Source organism: Lepeophtheirus salmonis, chromosome 5 (genome assembly GCF_016086655.4).
Source record: "Lepeophtheirus salmonis chromosome 5, UVic_Lsal_1.4, whole genome shotgun sequence".
Classification (NCBI taxonomy): Eukaryota; Metazoa; Arthropoda; class Copepoda; order Siphonostomatoida; family Caligidae; genus Lepeophtheirus; species Lepeophtheirus salmonis.
The window spans coordinates 21,894,120-21,914,746 of NC_052135.2; the positions used below are offsets into that span (position 1 = coordinate 21,894,120).

General features: G+C 30.5%; 1 protein-coding gene across 3 annotated transcripts in view; it reads left to right on the forward strand.

Moving 5' to 3' along the window:
- LOC121117305 (uncharacterized) overlaps positions 1-20,627 on the forward strand; it is a 107,902-nt gene that overhangs the window by 78,847 nt on the left and 8,428 nt on the right. For all 3 annotated transcript variants that reach the window (XM_040711689.2, XM_040711688.2, XM_071888384.1), the window contains 5 exons: positions 6,620-6,794; positions 6,879-7,336; positions 9,556-9,786; positions 9,841-9,949; positions 18,438-18,668. In XM_040711689.2, the coding sequence (XP_040567623.1) occupies positions 6,620-6,794; positions 6,879-7,336; positions 9,556-9,786; positions 9,841-9,949; positions 18,438-18,668 (1,204 nt within the window). The remainder of the gene's footprint in view (positions 1-6,619; positions 6,795-6,878; positions 7,337-9,555; positions 9,787-9,840; positions 9,950-18,437; positions 18,669-20,627) is intronic.

The following is a 20,627-nucleotide window of genomic DNA, read 5'->3' on the forward strand; positions in this document are numbered from 1 at the left end:
TAAATATACTCCAAACAAGTATCATGATTTAATGATCACTCCCCTCTCTCGATACGAAGCACTGTTAGCAAGGAACATTAATTTCCTTTCAAAAAATGTTCATCTAATGAGGTACGTCCCATTCTCGGTCGATCTGTGTGATGGAGCATATAAGATTAGGAACGATCTGGTTTGGAAGCTTTAGAGGGCATACATAGCAAGAAATAGAGGCAATACTTTGAAAAACGACTGGGGACTTGGATCTCTAGACATTAAGTCTATGTGGCAAACATTAAACTTCTCCTGGATCAAAAGACTCCTTCACTGTGAAGATTTCTGGGCTAAAAGAGTTAAAGAAAAGTTTATAAAACTTACTTAATACAACTTCTTGGACAGAGTATGTATGGGTCCAAGACAACTCCTTTCAGCGACCAAAAAAAGCGGACCGTATCGGTGAGCTTTGAGATCATCATAGTCCGGTATTTTCGATTCTATGCTTCCCTTCTCGGCCCTAACGAGCTATTAAATTTTAACCCGAGACTATGGAGTAGAGATTCTTCTTCGCTATGAGCTGTCTGAACAATCTGAAAATTAGAAGAGCCGTATTCAACAGTTAATGACGTACTAACCCCGAAGTCCTCGTGAGAGAAAGAATGGAGAGACTTGGTTGAGACTGGAACTCTTCACATGTGAGTCCGCGCGTGGTTTTCCGAAATCCTTTTTGCTAACCAAAACAAAAAAGGTTTAGGTATAAATTATTAAAATCATCTAGCTTTACCAACAAGAACCGAGACACCCCTGAGAAGATGATGAGCCAATTTTTTGGAACTATCATCGAGACTTCATTCCATCTCTTTTATTTTTTCACTCGTATGATCCCTGGGGTGACAGTAGTAGGTTCAGAGATCTGGGTTATAAGAGGAGATTAAGTCCTTCCAACTGGCTGGTCTCGACGTCAGCAAATATGGAGGAGGCTCTAAAGATATATTTATCATAGGCAAAGTTCAGAGTATAGTATATGCGGTAAAAGTCAACGATCAACCTGTCCCGGTAGGGATTGGAAAATTAGTCAAAAGATTGCTAATAGAGCTAGACTTTTTTAAAAACGATGAACCCAGTGTTATCAAACTATACGCCTCTATAACCAGATATTTGCTTTTGTATAGATAAATATATTTTATATGTTTTTTATTGTTATTCAAATTTTTACGATATCCTGCTCATCTCCTCCCCAAACATATCTAGTAAAAGATGTATTTATCTCCTCCCAGAGACATCTTTGGTCACCTACGAGCCTGTGGAAGTGTTAAAGATCACATCACACAAGACATTGCGTTTCCTGTGTTTAAAAAGAAGAAGATTATTCTCAAGATGGGAAGGCGTATACTAGCACTGTGTGTAGTGGGGGAAAATAAAAATAAACGAAGTACTTTTACTTACATATTACATAAGTTTATTACAATAGTTTCATTTGTTCTTATAGGAAATAATTTAATAAGATAAAATGTATATGTACGCATGTTTATAAAAAAAACCTAAGAATGAAGATTTAAAAAGCTTTAATGACAAATACCGTCTTATATCAAGGATAATAGAAATACAAGGTATACCATAACGTGTGACAACTGATGTTTGACTTCCACTACACTTTTAATATTGACGTCATAGTAAATGAGTGGTTTTGTCAAAATCTATGTTTCCTGCCGAGCATTAACCTTGTATAGTACCTTATTTTTCCATCGATCTCCTAGTTTGAAAATCAGTAATTATATTTATATTATTATTATTGAATTTTTTTTTTGTCATATTACATTTATTAATTTAAATATTAGTAAGTTTGATTTAATTTGTTTTCTAAATATTGGTATTAGTTTACTTGAAATAAAAATATTTAAAAAAATGATTTTATTTAAAAGGCCATATGGGGGCCAACACATGTCTCTCAAATCAAATAAAGTTTATAAACTATGGGCCAAATTCTTGGGTATCTTAACTTATCCCACAAATTATAATACAAAGCCTATAACTGACTCAATATGTTTTGAATTATTGAGCTGTATGTATAAATGAAGTAAAATTATAAATTAGAACTTTTTTTAACTTCATTTTTTTTTCAAGTTTTTTTTTTATGTTGACACACCAGATATGTACAATGTATATAGTTATGATTATTATTATTTTTTTTTTTTTTTTGTCTCTTTTTAAGCTATCGGCAGCATTTATGATGATTTATAATAGAGTAACAACAAGTGTTGAAATAGAGTTTAGTTTAAGACAAGAAAGAAAAATAACAGTTGGTACTAGTTCTTTCATCTCTTTTGTCAGAATTTCATATTATTTATCGTCAATAACAAGTAAACGATAGATTTAAATAAATAAATCAGATAGCAATTGCATGTGTACGGGCAAGTGGGCGTGCTCACTTATCTCGACAAAACTTGTAACCACAAAGAAAGAAATATATAGAGACGACAACTTATATTTTATTGCAGTTTTTCATTATGAAGTGAATTCTTTTTGAATATATAGCTCAGGTAGAAGAGTTCTTTTTTCATAACAAGAAATGGGGTAGGAGTTTCCTTGGTTTTGGTTATTCAACATTAGCCCTAGTTATTAGTTTTTTATATCAACTGAGTTACATGAATTGATTAAATAAGGGATTCTTAATCAGTGTGTAGTAAGACAGTAATTCCAATATAAAGCCTATCACATGCCTCTTTTTAATACACAACTTTTATACATGACATATCTGCTGAGAGAGATCACTAAGAAACTATAATGCTCTTTGCTCGCTAATATCCTAGAATTTTCAAAATAGGGAGAAATCTATATTCATAAAGTAAAGTTTGTCTAGATGTTTCCCGGTTCCTGATTTTTTATTGTTACTACTTGATTTAGTAACAAATCGGAATGCAGCAAAGGGCGTGTTTAGCTAAAGCTCAGTGAGTCATATTAAAAAATAAAAGAAAATGTCTTGGCTTTTAAATCCTAAGCACTTTTTAGAGTGCGAGTTTTGCTGTTGGCAACTGAACAGTATTTTTTATTTTGTAAATATGCTATCAATATTATCAGCATTATTTTTATACTGAGGAGCAAACATCTAATTAGAATGCGTCGCCACGAGTGGAGTGTGTGTGATCATAAAAAAAGGAGAGTAGCAACGGATAAATGTATCCCCAATCAATTATAATATCATGAGACATGATGGGTTAGGCATATTGGGCAATTCTCAAGGATTAACAAACAATCATTGTATTAGTCATGATTTCCACTCCGTTATTACCTAACATGTGTCAGAAGATGAGGCTGTAGTGAGGAATCCCACTTAGAAGATTCAGGAAGGACCTCAAAGGTCGATTCGTAGTAGAACTCAAGGAAATGAATTACCTAAGTGAGGAAAGCTCTAAAGCTCAGCAATCTGTAATTGGAATAGAAAGATAGGAAGGAGGGCCTTCATCTCATAATAAACACTTTTTTCTTTTCCAAAGTGTACGAAACATGCTACATTACGAAGTCACTTTAAGAACTCGAATCCTCGTAATTGTATATCTAGAACAATGAATTCATACTTCTAATGGATTTCAAGCCAAGTTATGAGAACAGTGACATGTGACTTCTAGGGTCTTTCAACGAATTTTTATGTGGTATATGATACAATGGCATTTAAATATGTAACTTTGCTTGTAATAATTGTCGTCATTGATATTTATCAATGAATATGAATATTATTATTATATTTATTCATTGAATCCTACTTAGAATAAGAATCCAAATTCATTAATTTGTAAAATAAATATTAATGTAAATTCCTTTTTCATTATTTATTTCCATCAATTAATTTATTTATTGAATAAATGTAAATACATATTTAATAATTACAGAAGTGTCTTTAAAATTATGGAAATGTGCAACTGAATAATTAAAAGTGAACTAGATACACTAATTATAAATACGTAAAATGTTGTTTGTTTGTTTTTTTCATTAAGGAAATCATTTTTATATTCCAACATATATGAAGATAATCCCCTTTCAAGCTTTTATTTTAAATTTTCATTAAGGATTAGATAGTTTTTAAAACCACAATAAACTTTGTAACTTTTGAATAATAATTTTCCATCTAACCTTAATACCAACATAGATAGATATAAATATAAGTATTTAGAGCCTCTATTTTGTATTTATTTATGTTTTTACGTTTTAGCTTTTATAAGATAAATAATCATTTTATCATAAATTATTCATAAAAGTAGCAAAATTATATCAATTAACTTCTTAAGCAAACATTAACAAATCACTCCAAAAATGACAGAATTTAATAAACATAATATTATTTGTCAAACGACAAGATTTTGGAGTAATTGGCGTCTACCAAGAAGGCAATGTATTTTCTTAAGCTTGTATAGGTCCTTAATACGGAACTTAAATCTGTCCCAGCTCGTCTCTGTTATCGATCTTTGAAAAGTGTCCCAAATTTTAAAGCACCCTCTGCAGAGAATCACTTTCACTGATACTATATAGTGAAGTATCTAATTTTAACATTTGAATGAGTTTTGTAAAAATTTTAATATCTTTAAAACACGTGAATATTTTGCCATTATTCTTAGTTTATGCCTAATTCAGTGCTGTATTCTACCTTTGATTATTTGGTTTTGATTTTTATTTATTGGATGGGGCTTGATTTGAGTGACTATGGATGACTCGCCATTAAAAGCAAAGGTATAACGTTTTTGGCGAATTTGAATAGCTTTTTCTAATGAAACAATAACTTTTTTTAATAAAAAATGAATCAACAAGTCTCAAAATTTGCACATACGAGTATATTCTCTGACTACTACTTATCAATTAAGTATATACGTAAAAAGGTATGATTGAGCTTTTTTTACTGAAAAACTCTTTAATTGTAGACCAAACAAGAAAAAAGAATGATAAAATCTCCCCCTATCGAACAGTTGGAAATCGAAATTATATTTTTAAATAAAAAATTGATTTATAGGTCTCAATTGTATATATACCCCATGTTATTCTTCTGATATATCAAATAAAATTATGTCAAAAAAAAAAAGTAAAAACGTCGTTACACTTTGTTCAAAATGTGAAGTGCTTCATTTTTTAACTTGCTCCGATGAATATAGCTTCAAATATTTATATTGAAAGTTCTTCATATCTAAGAAATATATTTAATAAGGTATTACCTCGATCATCATGAGAATCCCTTACAAAAAAAAAGTTAAAATAAATTAAATATTCAAACAGATATTTAATATATTGACTGGTCGAAATAGTGTGATAGAAAAATTTACTCATTGGTAGAATCAGAATTACCACTACTGAATAAACTATTGGTTAACCTAGCTGCCTTCCCCTCCTTGGTAATTACAGCCATATAATGAAAGTCTAATTTAGTCTAATTAAAATAAGATTGATTAATGATGACGTAATTGGAGATATATATGATGACCTCATTTATCAAAGATTGATTTACAATTACTTTTTTTTTTGTTCCTTCGAAAATTTGTAAGATATATTTAAGAATTTATTCAACGGATATCTTATCAGTTGTTACAGTTCAAATAATTGTATAAATATGAAAATATAATTAATTTAGAGGTTTCTAGTAAAAAACTAAGTTTTTTTCATATATTTCCAACTTGTCACACACACACACAAAACAATAAAATTTGTAACGTAGACATTCTTTCTTGAAATTTGCAACTTCACCTTCAGAAATTTGTGTTCATCATATTGTTTGTATAAGAAAAGAAACTAAAAAAACGCCTTTAAATGGTTAAATTAATGATTTATTCATTATAAAAAAATGTTTTTGACGTGTATTCAATGTAATAAGAACTGTATGTTAAAAACTTTTTACCTCTTTATTGGATATAAAACTACCCTTATGATAGATAGGAAATTAAAAAAGATATAAAATATAAGCAAGTTTGAAAAAAAGAACTTGTAATATCTGCAAGATGGGGGATATGTACCAAGTTGTCGTAATGAACAAATAAGTATACAAATATTAATCAACAATAATGAAAGAAAAATGCTGCTCCTTTACTCGGATATGTAAGCAAATCACAAATAAGTAAAAAACTCGGATGATGTGTTGATTCCTTGGGTATGTGATATCCTTTATCATTGCTTAATGTCGTTATTTATGATAACACAGATTAAATTACTTTATTGTCTTATTTCATGACATATGATGTACTTCTTTTTCTTTTCATTGCAAAAGTTATTTTTTTAATTTAATTAAAAAAGGAAAATCACAGAGACTGCAGAATGCACATGGGGGTACCTCACTAACACAAAAAACTCGATCCCACTGATTATACTTAATTTTGTCCTAATCATTTTCATTAGTTTTAATTAAAGTGTCCGATTTTTGTCTATTCTTGTCTTTTTTTTTTTTTTTTTTAATGAAACAAATAATATTTTTTGAAGAATAGTTTGCAAATTTATAAACCCATGATATATACATATTGTTACTTTTCAAAAAAAAACTTAAAAAATATATTTATTTTTGATAAACGACAACTTGTCACACAACTGGATAAACAAAACATCTTCCGTGTATTTATTTATGTCGTTTTTATCTATATAATGATTTTAAAAATATATTTTTTGACTCCGTTTTTAGGCTCGTGCTCTAAAGTTATCATCAGAAAGTGTTCAAAACCCTCAGGAAATTGATTGGAGAGAAGTGCCTTTTAAATCAGATTGTTACAATCGAACCTTAACGAATATGTCTGGGGAGTTTATTATCTCTGCCTCCCCCTCAGATGAAGAGTGTTTCCTCATTATATCTGCTCCAAGTATGATATGAAAGCCTTGATGTTTTAATTTCAAGCATGAATAAATTTCCTTCCCTCCCTTTTACTAATTCATTCTTTTTTCAGCGGATCATCGTGTCATATTAAATCTACCCAAAGCTTTTGATAGCCTTAATAACTGCTCCATTAATCCCCTGACACTTTACTTTTCAACAGAAGAGACCCTTCCCTGGTGCCCTTCCTCTTTGGTTCTTGACAACTACTTCCTCTCTTACAAATCTACTCTCATCATTACGTACAAAAACCTCGTATCCACCCTCTCAAACCACTCCACTTTCTTCTCGGTACCCTCAATCTTGGGATCCTATCACCTCGAACACTTTCAGCTCCAGCATTTACATCCAGATATATTTATTTTTGAAAATAATGTATCAGAGATCCGAAACGTAAATTTCCCTCTTTCTCCTCCACATAACCTCGTTCTTGTAACAAAGCTCCTCACAAGTCCTGGGCTCAACATTGAGTTAACGGTCTTTGGAAATATCTTTCAGAGGAATGAAAACTGCACGGATAGTTACTTAGAGGTAAGAGGGAGAGGAGTTTGAAATGAGTGGTATCTCAACATAAAAACAATCTGAAACAAAAATCAAAGAGTTAAAAAGAATATTTTGTTGATAGAAATTGATTAGATTCATTCGTAAAAGAATACAAATGTAATCTCGCTTAATTTTGAGAAAAATCATTTTAGCTTGTTTTTGTGTTGACAGGCCAAATATGTGTGATGTTGTTCCTACAAATATAATGCATGCAAATTGTTACATACTATATTGTACTTTCTTCCTACAATCTAATTATCATTTTGTTTGAAGTAACTTAAGTTGTTCCTTCGGTTTTATTTTAGTGTGTGGAAATTAAATTATAACATTTTTTTATAAGAAAAATACAAATTGAGAAGTGTAGAGCTTTCAAAAAGGAGATGAAGGATAGGAAATGATGATAAAAAGTATTATTTTTTATATACAATGTGTCTTCGAACATACATATGAAACATCTGAGGACTCTTTTCTTTATTTTGTTCAATGTGGGTTGGGTCTTAAAAAGATACATTTATCCCTTCTAAGATTTTGTTGACAGATACATTTATAAATATGAAATCATCATAACATAAACCATTTTTTACTTCAAAGAAAATGATACTAAAGATTTTTTTTCAAATGTTAAATAGGCCATGAAATGTAGATTGAAAGGAGGGAAAATTGTAGTGCTTTCTCTTTTTTTCGACCTCCTTAGAAAAGGTATACTTCTCACTGTATATAAATAGTAATGATGTTCTCAAAATAATTGAGCTTATTGTTAGTCTCGAGACCTGTTTTTGATGATCATCCCTTTCACGAGTTGATCTCGTTACCAAGATAAGCAACTGGGATAGGATTGAAAAAGATCTAATATACTTTTTTTTCCTTGGTTGTTTATCATTTCTAAATCATGCGTGTAGACGTAATACATGTATTGAAAGTTTATTTCTACCATCTCAACAACTCAATCTAAAATGTGTCTAGTTTATGGGAGCTAAAATAAAAATGATAAATTAAATTTTGGAAGCACAAAAACTACTAACGTGGCATTTTCTCTCCCAAAAACAAGAAACCTTTTAAATCACAGAACGTCTTTATTTTGACCGGGACAGTTGTTGAGATTGGGAAATTATAACATGCAATGCTCTTAAAAATAAATTGTGTTTACACACATGTAGAAGTGATAACCTAACTTAACTATTAAATTAGTACAATCTTCTTAGTCAATGAATAATATTATCAAGTCGGAAGCCATAGCAATATAGTGATCCCAAAACTTTGCCGTTCGGTACTATTCTAAATTTTAAACACGCGTACTAATAGGATACAAAGGCAGTTCTATCGAACAATTTTTGCAAAAATGACATCATCATAGAAATCAGACAATGACGTCATCATCACTCAATCTTCATCCAATCCATTTTTTATCAAAATAATATATGCTTTAATTATATCTAAATTTAGAATAATGGCAAATTATTAAGATGTTAATTAACTAATTCAAAATAATAGTGAAAATGATTCACCTTCTCCTAAATACATGGCATAACTTTTCTGTTTACTTTAGGAATCAGAGTTACCTAATGATTATTTATCCTATCCTATGTTATTTTTAGAATTGCAATCAGTTTAATTATTTGAACTATTTTTGCATATTACATGACTAGGGATTCGAAAATTATGAAAATCCTCGTGAGCATATATCTATAAAAATATGGATAAATTATTGACACATATTGCCAAATTACTGATTATTCACAAAGGGCTCATAATCGACCAATGTATTTACTTTGTTTGAGCTCTAAATGTACAAATTGAAATTTTAAGATTATATCCGTGTAAGTTAAAACTTTTCTTTAAAATTTTAAAGAAATTTAGATTAGATATAGATTTTTAACTCTAAAATTTACTTTAAGTAATTAGATGCAAGTATTCAAAAAATAAAGAATAAATTTTTGAGTGAAGCCATCAAAGTTCAATTTAAAGGAAAAATTTACGAGTAGAATTAGTCATTCAGACGTTTTGAACAATTTTACAATAATTGTTTCAATTAAAATATATTTATATTTAAATATATATATATTTTTATTTTTTTGTTCAAAATTTGCTGAACTCGTTGCAAACTGTTTTAGTTGGGTTCAAGTTGCAATTTACTCCCTAACCGAAAAATATTTTTTTTAACTTATATATGTAAGAAAGAAAATGCAAAGCATATTTTGTATTTATAGATTGAGGATCTCTATCAAAATTCATCTCGTTCAAGGAAGTTTTGTCATATAGATGAATCCTCCCAATCAGTCTCAAATGGAAGACACAAATTCTTTAAAGACAATTCACAGCATCGTCTTCGCTCCTATTTTAACGTTATCATTCTTAGACAAGTCACTTCCCGCCTTCACAATGACTTGCGATTTGGCATACTCGCGCATGGAACAGTGGATCCTTATCTGAGACGAAAGGTGGGAGAAGTTTATTCTTTAATTATGTGCAAGTGCTAATTGATTGCCTTTTAGGTGAACCAGTTGCCTCCTTTGAGGAGTTGTGATGATAATCTTTGCTTTAATGGTGGATACTGCAGAGGATTCACTTCAAGTGATTGTGTCTGTCGAGGGCACTTTGTAGGTAAGGGAAAATATTAATGATACTTTGTGTTTGTTTCTTTCTCCCCTTCCTCTCTTGTCACAGCTGATTGTAACTGATCTAAAGAAACGTTATCACAGCTAATCTGCACTCCTCAAAAATATTCTTCAAATTATTCAGATTTACCATGTTGATTTTCGGTTTCTTTTTTTTTTTTTTTTTGTCACAAAATAAATAAAGACGACAAGTGGGGAATAAGTTTGATCTAAATTTAAGCTCTTAACAAACATGGATATAGAAGATAAAATACGGAGAAAATGAAGAATTGGAAAAGAATAGGAAATCACAGTATTAACTAGTTAATCATCACAATAGGGAGCTAATTTTTGTCTTCCTTTTGGGATATGTTTTTGGCTAATCTTTAAATCAATTCAATTTTCCCAGCTGATGCAATAAATAAAAAAATTATGAATCGATTCAATTTTGAATAATACAAATCTATTCTTCAAACAAAGGACATCCTTACCTAGTTTTTTTATATATTGTAGCTGCTAAATTCTACTACCCGAACTTAATATTCAAAAAGGCATCCAACATAAAGAAAAAATATATATTTAGATATTTATTTATTTATGCTTGAGATAGCCAGGCCACAACAGGATGAGATACCTAAACAAGAAGCTCATTCCTGATACGAAAATGCTATTTTGAGACGATGTTTCCTGCAGTGCTAAAGTATTTTTTTTTCTTTCAACACATAGGATAAATACTTAAAAGAGCCTCTGAGGCAGTTGCCCAGTCAATTTAAACAATGATATATCTGTCTTTATAACTTTGAGGTTGTCAGCACCAGCTATGGTAGCGCTTAGAATGGACTTATCTAGCTCATTATTCAATGGTGAAACGTCCTTCGTTTCATTCACGTTTCCTTGTGATTTTATAAATATAGTATTGTACATATGTATAAATATAAAAGTGATTTGACATTGGCTTGATTTAATTAACACTTTCTTACCATATATTGTGAGGTATAGATGTAAATACTGGTGCTAATAATTAAATACTGTTGAATGCCCCACCCAAAAGTTATACTTATATTTTGATTTTATTTTGTTGAGTTTATTCATAGTTACCAATTATTAATTCGTATATATTCGTGTATGAGGTATAATATTTTATGAATAAACAATTGGGGGTAGGAATTTCGAGATGAGTCCCACCATAAAATAATAGTTTTTCAATTTCTTTAGTTCAACCCCTTGGCATAGGACCCAACATAGTCCCAAATGGTAGTACTGAGTATGTTCATCTCGGACCCTGCTCATATCCACACAATAGAATTGAGGATCGAAAATGTAGTAATTCCTGCCTATGTAATTGATAGATACAGAGTGGGGCCTGTGTTTATTACCTTCCTCAAATAGCTAATTTAATGAAACTTCATGACAGCTAAGCGCTGGTCTACTCCGAATATTTCTTCTAATTGTCAATATTATTATGTCAACTATCGGTTTCTTTTTGTTTACATAACAAAATTGCCTATGATTTACATCTCTAGTAATAATTATCCTTCTCAGGATTGCTGTTTTAATTATTTCCATCCTTCGTTTTGTTATTTATATTCTTTTCTTTCACAAACGACATTGATAATGAAGCTGAAATATATAATATCAATAGTTTTAAATTGCAAACATAATATATTGTATGTATATTAGGGTGTCCGAAGACATATAACATAAATATTTTTTCTCGAAAATTTAAAATGTATACCCCCCACCTCATTTTTTTTTATTTGATCTCAGCTACTCAAATATGAAAAAATAAATTCTCTAAGACAACGATAACTGTCCCCAACGAACTTGTTTGATTTTAACTTCAAATGCAGTTACAGACTAGGAGCTCCAAATTAATATACAATCTGTTTGAATTTTTTTTTGATATATTTCTAAACAAGTTCAAACTAATTTCACATGAAATAAAAACCCGAAAATGAATAACAAAGATTTTATTACTCTAAACTGGGTATCTGAATTAGATCGAATTAAGGATGAGAATATATAGATATAAAAATATAATATAGATTCCTTCTAAATAGACAACTTAAAATCATTTCTATAAAGTAATTTATCACTTTTGGAAATTCAAGATATACTTGAATATTATTGCAGTGAACTATCAAAAGAAATTGTATGGAGCTCATAGAACTACGTACTATATTATTAGGTGAAGGCAATGATAAAAAAAAACCTTCCGCTGACATGCACCAAGCTCGTTGGATGGCCAGAGTAATTATACTCTCTGAAAATACCCTTATTAAGTTACCAGCTTAAAATAAATAAAGACGATTAAATAGCTTTATTATATATATGTTTATTGAATGAAACACTATATGTTAAGGCTAGCCTTCAATATATGTTAGCACTCCAAGCACCATATAGGATTTTTGGTTGTTAAAACCATTGAAAGCTTACGAAAAAGTATCAATTCTGAAAGATAAACTCAACATTATCACTATTTATATAGTAGGCTGGACCGGGGAAATTGGAAACACGTTTTACTGAATTACTTATAGATACTTCAAATTAGAAAAACCAAAGTTTTACACAGCAGACATACATCTATTTACTAATTGTGAAACGAGTACTTTTAGTATTTTAGTAAGTACTTTTTGGTGTAACCTTTATTTGAATCCAAATTTCCCGGTCTATTCTACAATCAAATCATCGAATTGACTTTAAGCTCTCGTCGGCACCTGTTATCGTTGTCTTAGAGCGATTTTTTTTTCTTTTTCATAATTGAGTTGCTGAGATCAAATAGAAAAAAATGGACGGTATGCATTTTGAAAAATAATTTTAATTTTATGGGACACCTTAATATATATATAATGTATATATGTAAATGTAAGTCTAACTTCAATAAATAATATTTTACTTATTTATTAACTATGGAATCTGTGTTTTTATAATATATTGTGGACAGACTTCTAAAAAACAGGTTGTACTTTTTAATTGTAATTTCCTACTCAATAATCATGGCTAAAAAAAATGAAATATTTAATAATTAGTTATGTAAACAAGGCGGATTTTACCAAGCCCAAGCCTTTATTTATTAAGACCAAACAAAACAAAATCTTCAGCTTGGTAGGAATGTTCAGTCTCAAGCTTGAAAGGCACAAATCAATAATAATACATCATTGCTATTATTTGAATGCGGAGAGGGACACTGTTCCAGCTCCGAAATACTGGAAAATATTATACGTCGAAGACCTGAATGCTTCTTGAAGTCATTTATTCTACAATCTTCTAATGAGGAAGAGTAGGAAGAAATAAAGACCAGAATTGGATACGCCAAAAATGATGTTCAATATTTTGTTCAATGAAAACTATTACTTAAACATCTAAGATCCTACCCTTTGGTCCCCAAAATATTTAGAGCTGAACCTGTTGGGATCAATCAACACTAACCTTAATTGATTGTTATAATAAAATAATGGGAAATTGATAGATATCATTAGAAGAACCATATCCGGACCTATACATATAAGTCTTAAATCAAACAAAGATTCAAAATCTTGGGTATTTCAACTCATTCCACAAATTTGAATACAATGTGTATAATTGATTCATATACGTCTGAAATTTTTTCCTGTGTGTTAACCTGATGTAAAAAAAAAAATGTTATTTCTTCCTTTTCTTGATTTTTGTTCAAGATTATTTTTATGTTGACGCATTAAAAATGTACTTCCCTTTTAACACACGGTCGTCAAAATGTGTCCTCTGCAGTCAGAAAGACGCACAAACTTTTCTTAATTTTAATATAGATAGTATCAAAATTAAATATACATATACATATTTGCATTCTGGGGCCTCTGAAGGCCAGGGTCCTCTTCATAATGAAAAAGACTTGATAGTTTAAATTTATATTATATTTTTGCTGAAATGGTATTAATGCCCTGATATATAGAACTTCTATAAATACCATTGATTATAATAACTAAAGAGGAAACTTTGCTGTAACCTATACTTTTCGACAGATTCGGCCTCCCTTGTTTAAAAAAAAAATCAGTCTTGATATCAGTCAATTAAATAAAATGGGAAGTAAATGAACATAAAATAATCTATGACATTATTTAAAAACTTCGAAACCTATCTTATTACCCCCTACTTAACTGTCCTAACATCAAGGCCCTGATGATATATAATCTGAGACCAATCATTTTGGGTCACCAAAAAATTGCATATTTACAAGCATTCCCATGAACTTTTTTCATCGTGTCATAAATAAAATTCAAATTTTATTAAAATATTTAGAAATAAAAATAAGCAATGAATGGTTATGTAGAAAATGGAACTTTAATCTAACCTGGAATACCTATTTCATACACGATAATCCCATATCCATTGATTTGCAAATGGTGTGCTGTGAGACATTTGATAAAAAGTAATTAATATGAAACGAGCAAACAAAATGAAAAAATATATATTCCGCAATGTGTGTGACTCACTGTCGCTTGGGCTAATATAAGTATGGATTGCTTAAGGGCACTAGTATCGCATATGATTATGTTAACTGTTGTGTGACTCCGATGTATTCTTTAGCTATTAATAAATAAACAGTGATAAGTATCAGTCCTGAGTATCTAATTCAAAAAGTCTAGAAAATTTACAACAAAAGATTAAAACATTGTTATTTCTTTCGATTACATAAGAGATCAGAGGTCTCCGATAAACATACTAGTATTTAGATTTCTATAAAATGTATGAAGATAAATTCTTAATAGATGTTGACTGTTGTTGTTGTCTTTATTTAAAGGTGCTAGAAAGTAATCATGCCTCAATAAAAATTATCTTGACTTTCATGAGATGAAATGTTGGTCCCTTTCCTCAACTTCATAAGAATGAGTGATTCATGAATGGGACTATATTCGTATTATCTTGAAAGATCCTGATCCGAAAGGATGATAGCTTTTCATTATCTTTGTGAGTCAGTCCTTGCTCAATAAAGAAACAGATTTTGAGGATTTAATATTGGCTTCGATATGTGGAAAGGCAGTCCATACTCATCTAGAAACTCTTTCCAATGAAAAAAAAAAAAGCAATTGTCTTGTTGCCTCCCCTTTGTAATAATAAACTTGACTCATAATTGGATTAGTCTTAATAGATTTGAATCCAAATTGTAATTCAAGGACCACTAGCAAGAGCTGAGAAGGACTTCATACGTTTCTTATTTCTTGAAAAGAGTAGATTCTAGAAATTAACTTCTTGGGTTATACAACTCATCTTTGGAAGGATCACTTTGAGTCAAGAATACTTTTAATTTAATTATCACTTAATAAAATCACTTTCATAAAGTCTCAAGTAATAATAATGACTAATAAAATTAAAGGACTTTTGTCAACTCAACTTTATCTGAAGTCTTTCTCTAGCTAATATGCTTTAGCTGGATAATCATGATAACCATTCGGGGGAATATATTATTTTTCTGCAACGTGGCGCTACTCACTGAAGATGTGTTTACAAACGAATATTAGTAAACAACGCACATGCCATATTGACATAGTAATTGATAATTGCACACAAAAAATTAAATCCATAACTTTTCAAAAAATATTTATTTTATGTTAGGCACTCTCAAGGATAATAATAATCTTACCCATAACCAAGGTTAATAGAAATACAAGGTTATGCCATAACGTATGTATGAGTGGTTTTGTGTTTTTTTCAAAATATGTATTTCTTGCCGAGCAGTCGATACGATACATCAAATAGAAAATTTATAGCAGACCTAATTACATGATGGTCTAACTTTGTATTACTACTAACCTTAACCCATAATCAAGAAAAAAAAGTTGTATTAGTCTATAGAAAAAATAGTAATGAGAAACATTAAAAATAAACCACAATATGAACACCGTTCGTATTTTTTCCCCTGTTCACCGTTCATTCGCTCAAATATGAACAAAAAGCTTGAACACCATTCATTTTTCCGGTCAATCTCCATGCTTATAAATAGAGTTTGATTGAAAATATAATAGGATAGTCAAAATTCATATCTATCTTTAACCTTCGATACAAGCATTCTCATATATATTTTTATTTACAAATTCATAAAGGAGACAAATTTCCTCATTATATTTGAAATTATTAAAAAAATCCATAAAATTAAAAAAACTAAGCTGAATATACATGTGTCTCAATTTTTATTTTGTTCCAAAGCCTTCTTTGGCTAAAATTATACTTTTTCCACCTCGGGCATTTCATTATGTAAATTTTCCTACTCGAGAAAATCTCAGGCAATGTCCCTAGTATCCTTTTTTAACTTATTTGAAAAGCCGAGTCCTAGCTATTGGAAGACTTTTAAGAAGCCCTTCATAAACGAAGCCAAGTCCAAGGCTTAACTTAAAACTCTAGTAATAATATAACAGTTTCGATATTAACTAATCTTGCATAATTAATTGCATTGAGCTTGTTGTTAGGGCAGCAATCCTTCTGAGATGTACCATCTATATACATGATAGCTATGCAAAATAAAGTAATTAAAAAGAAGATGAAAGAACATGTATTAGTGTTGTGGCTCGTTCCAAGACTGAAAAAAAAAATCACTTGGATCTTAAGTGATTTTTTCTAAGACTGAATTAGCTAAGTTCACTAAAACACATAACTGTCTTGGACCAGTCAAGAATTGTAAGACCAACTCCCAACACTAATGTGCATAGGGTAGGAGAGCAATGGTCCTCATTATTCAATATAAATGTCCAATATATACTCGGGCAAGTAACATGGTATATTAAGATAATATTTGAATATTATAATTTGTTCATTAAAATGGATAAACGATGTTAAAAAGAAAGAGGCAAAAAAAAAAAATGATCAAGTTGATAAATGTTTTTTTTTTTGTTTTTTTTAAATTAAAATTAAATCCACAAAGAAACGCACCTATTAGCTTGAAGAGAGACATGATCGTAGCAATATCTTTTTCCCTTCTTATGATATCAGAGATGACGTCACTTTATGATTTTTCTTCATGCCATATCCAACTTTTTCTTCCCTTTGCAGCATTCACTTTGTTTATTTAGTTAAAAGGGTGAATTCATGTAAGCTGTGTGGTTAGCTATGGAGTGATATGCAATGTGGACAAAAAAGTGTCACTACGACTACGATCTTCAACAAGTATTGATCACATGGTCTTTCCCTACTTGGTTTATGGCTTTGAGACGGACTAGCTTTTCTTTATTAATATATATATACTCCTATTTTTAATGAGTGTCACTCAATAGCTACGCACGCTAGTACTTTATTGATATTTATTAAGTCAAACAGTCATGCAGCTCTTCCATATTAAGCGCACAAACCAAAATGAGTCATCTACACACCAACAGACAAACTTTGCATTCTTAATATAGAAGTACTGGTCTATGTGAGTTCCATGTTCAAACACTAACTAATCTTATCCAAATTATCCGTTTTACTTATTTTCCGTCAAGAAACTTTTTTATCCCTATTTCTAAATATTGGGTATTCTTTATTTTTAACTTATACGGTATAAAATAGGTTAGGGAAAAAGTAATTTTGTATTTCCCGCTCGTTTTTTAACGAAGTATATCTTATTCATTATTGGTCGGATTTGCCCATACAAGTAAGTGTTGTAAAGGTGTGGGTATATACTACAAACCTTTTTAAGACAGTATTGCGCTTGGCCGGTTCAGTTGTGAATTATCGTCCGTCGAGAATGGAGGTCTCGAAGAAAATATTCCCCATATTTTACATATTTTCCTCCCTGAAAGGGGATAACCCGTCGAAAGAGACTAAGCAAACTTGCGATGTATATGGAGTCGACATTCTTTTGGTTCGTGTTGCACAACAGTGATGCGAGCTATTTCGTTCTGCTGTAGTAGAGGTGTATGATGTGCCACGCACTGGCAGGCCTGTTGTCGATTGAAAATACCGATATAGACCATCATATTAGCAGTCGTAGCATCGTTCAGGAGCTGGAAATCGATCATAAACCTGTTTTAAACCATTTTCAGAAGGCTGTATACAAAAAGAAACTCGAATAGGAGAGGAATCGTGTTTCAACAATATAACGCTAGGCCGTAAATATCTTTGAGAAGCTATGAGAGCTCAGATGGGGAGCTCTTATGTATCCACCATACAGTCCAGACCAAGTGACTACTACCTGTTCCTCTCTATGACCAACACACTTGGTGGTACAAATTTGGTCTCAATAGAAGCCTGTGAAAGTTGGTTGTCAAGATTCTGCCAATAGGGACAAGGGTTGGTTTCTACACGAAAGGCATATCAAATCAAACCCATCAATTTCATATTTTTTTATTGTGGTGATCAATTTTTCCTACTTCAAGTGCAATTTGCAGCTCACCCAAAGTACTAAAAAGAATAATTTGTTGATAAAATTTGACGATAATTTCAAAAATGTAATTCACATTCAACTTTGAGAAAAATCATTGTAGCTTGTTTTTGTGTTGAGGGCAACATTTTTATTTAACTAATATTGATTTTTCACTCGCATATAGGTAAACATTGTTTAGAAACGGCATGTCATAATGTGACATGCCTCCATGGTGGTTCCTGCTCCCTTACTAAGACTGGATTTCTCTGTATATGTCCAACCTCACAATTTGGGGGAAGATTCTGTGAAAAGAAACTTCATCCATGCGAAAGCAATCCCTGTGGTGGACGGGGAATCTGTCAGACAAAGAATAATGCGGAGCAATTTCGTTGTCAGTGCCATTTGTGGTGGACAGGTATGAATAATTACTCTTAAAAGTTAAGTCATGTTCAAACTTATTTCCATCTTCTTCTTTTTTTTAGATGAATTAATTCATTTTATTTCATTTTAAAATTAAAAATATTATTATGCTCTCGTTTGAATTTGCGTTTAACAAATTAATGTCACATTTAACTTATCCTTCTCAACATCTCCCATGTAATTAATCAAGAATTTATTTTATTTCAATTAAATTAGTATTTATGTATGTAGTTACATACCCTTATATCTTTAATCGATGTACCTATGTAGTTAGAAATGTGAAAATATCTTTGACTGAGTCAAAGACTTTTTTTTTTACTCAAATAACTTTTTGAGCTAAATTACAACGACATATCATTTTAATTGATGATTTTATGTACTTAGTTTATTTCTAGTTAATTGATATTGTTTCTAATCATGCAGATATTTAATCAACCATTAGATGTAAAATTCATCTTTATTGTCTTGAGGAAGAAACAAATATACAGTGTGACCGACAAAAACGGTAATGAAATACTGAACCATTAAAACTGTTTGATAAATCTATATATTTCGATGAAAATTTGCAAAATTGTGTATGGGTATACTAATGAACTTTCAAAATTCAATGAAAGAGCCCACTGCTTCAAAAGTTACTTCAACACAGTATCTGAACCTATGATATTCCTTGACATTTTTTGCCAGCCAAATTTGAGTTCAACTCCCTCATGATGGCTGCCATATGGAACTCGAGTTTGGTTTGGAGAATAGCATTGACCTTATTCTCAAGGGCGGAAACCAAAATTAGTCAAACAGATTCAAAATTTTATAGTGGACCCAAAATTATTTTTAATATAAGACGTTAACTTCTTTGTTCTTTCAATTATTTTCCATCTATGGGTTATTGTAATAAGGTGGTGCTTCTTTTTAATGTAAATTTATAGTGCATGTCCTTCTAAGATGTTCGAATCGGGTTCTGTGACACATTCCTCTTGCGAGAGTGCTTTCTGATTGAAATTTTGAGGTTTGCAATGATTTCATTTTTATATCTCAAACTAACATTGCATAAAAGAACAGTATACACTTCTTGTAACCGGACATTTTTTATCAAGCACCCTATAGAACAAAAATATAAAACACTATTATGAAAATACCAGATATTGTACATTAATAAAATATAGTATTATTTTACTATAAAAAACACAGTTGCTCAGATAGTAATGAAATTCAATGAGCAAACTAAAAAATTATATTACCCATAAGGTGGTGTGACAGTATGTACGTCGTTGAGATTTATTGAATCACGTAACCTTTCATACAAGATAAAACAAAAAAAGGCCCAAAATCAGTTGGTAGTTAGACAATTTTGGGTTAATTCTTCCTAACTGTGAAATTATTATTCAATAACTGTCTGTATTTGTTCACGACTTAACAAGAAATAACTTTAATTTAACAGCGAAAGTTCAGAACATTGATTAGGGAAATAGAAACTGAAATATGGATAGCCGACAACAAAATACACAGTAAGTTTTGATATGATAATATGGAACTTTGAGCGGCAACATAAACAAATAAAAAGGTTCTTCTTTTTTAATTTATTTATGCTGCGCCCTAATGCAATTTTGAATTGGAATTTACCAAAATGAATATATGAGATAGTATTAGCATTCATGGAGTTTTATTTTGCCGCAAGAGAGCGCTACTCTTGATCATTTTTTTAACTATTTAATATAAGCAAACAAGGTTGATGCACCATTTCATACATAAAATTAAAAAAATCCTTAAAAGATTTTCACTTAATATACGTTAAACATTATACCTATCTATGTACGTACGAGGACTTACATACTCACCTCCAAAATCCAATTTTTATATATGAAGAAATAAAAACTGAGAAAATAAGCATAAAATAATGAAAAAGTTATCTCTTGCAGAGTTGAGTTTTATACTTAAATACCTAGGTACAAAATCATAT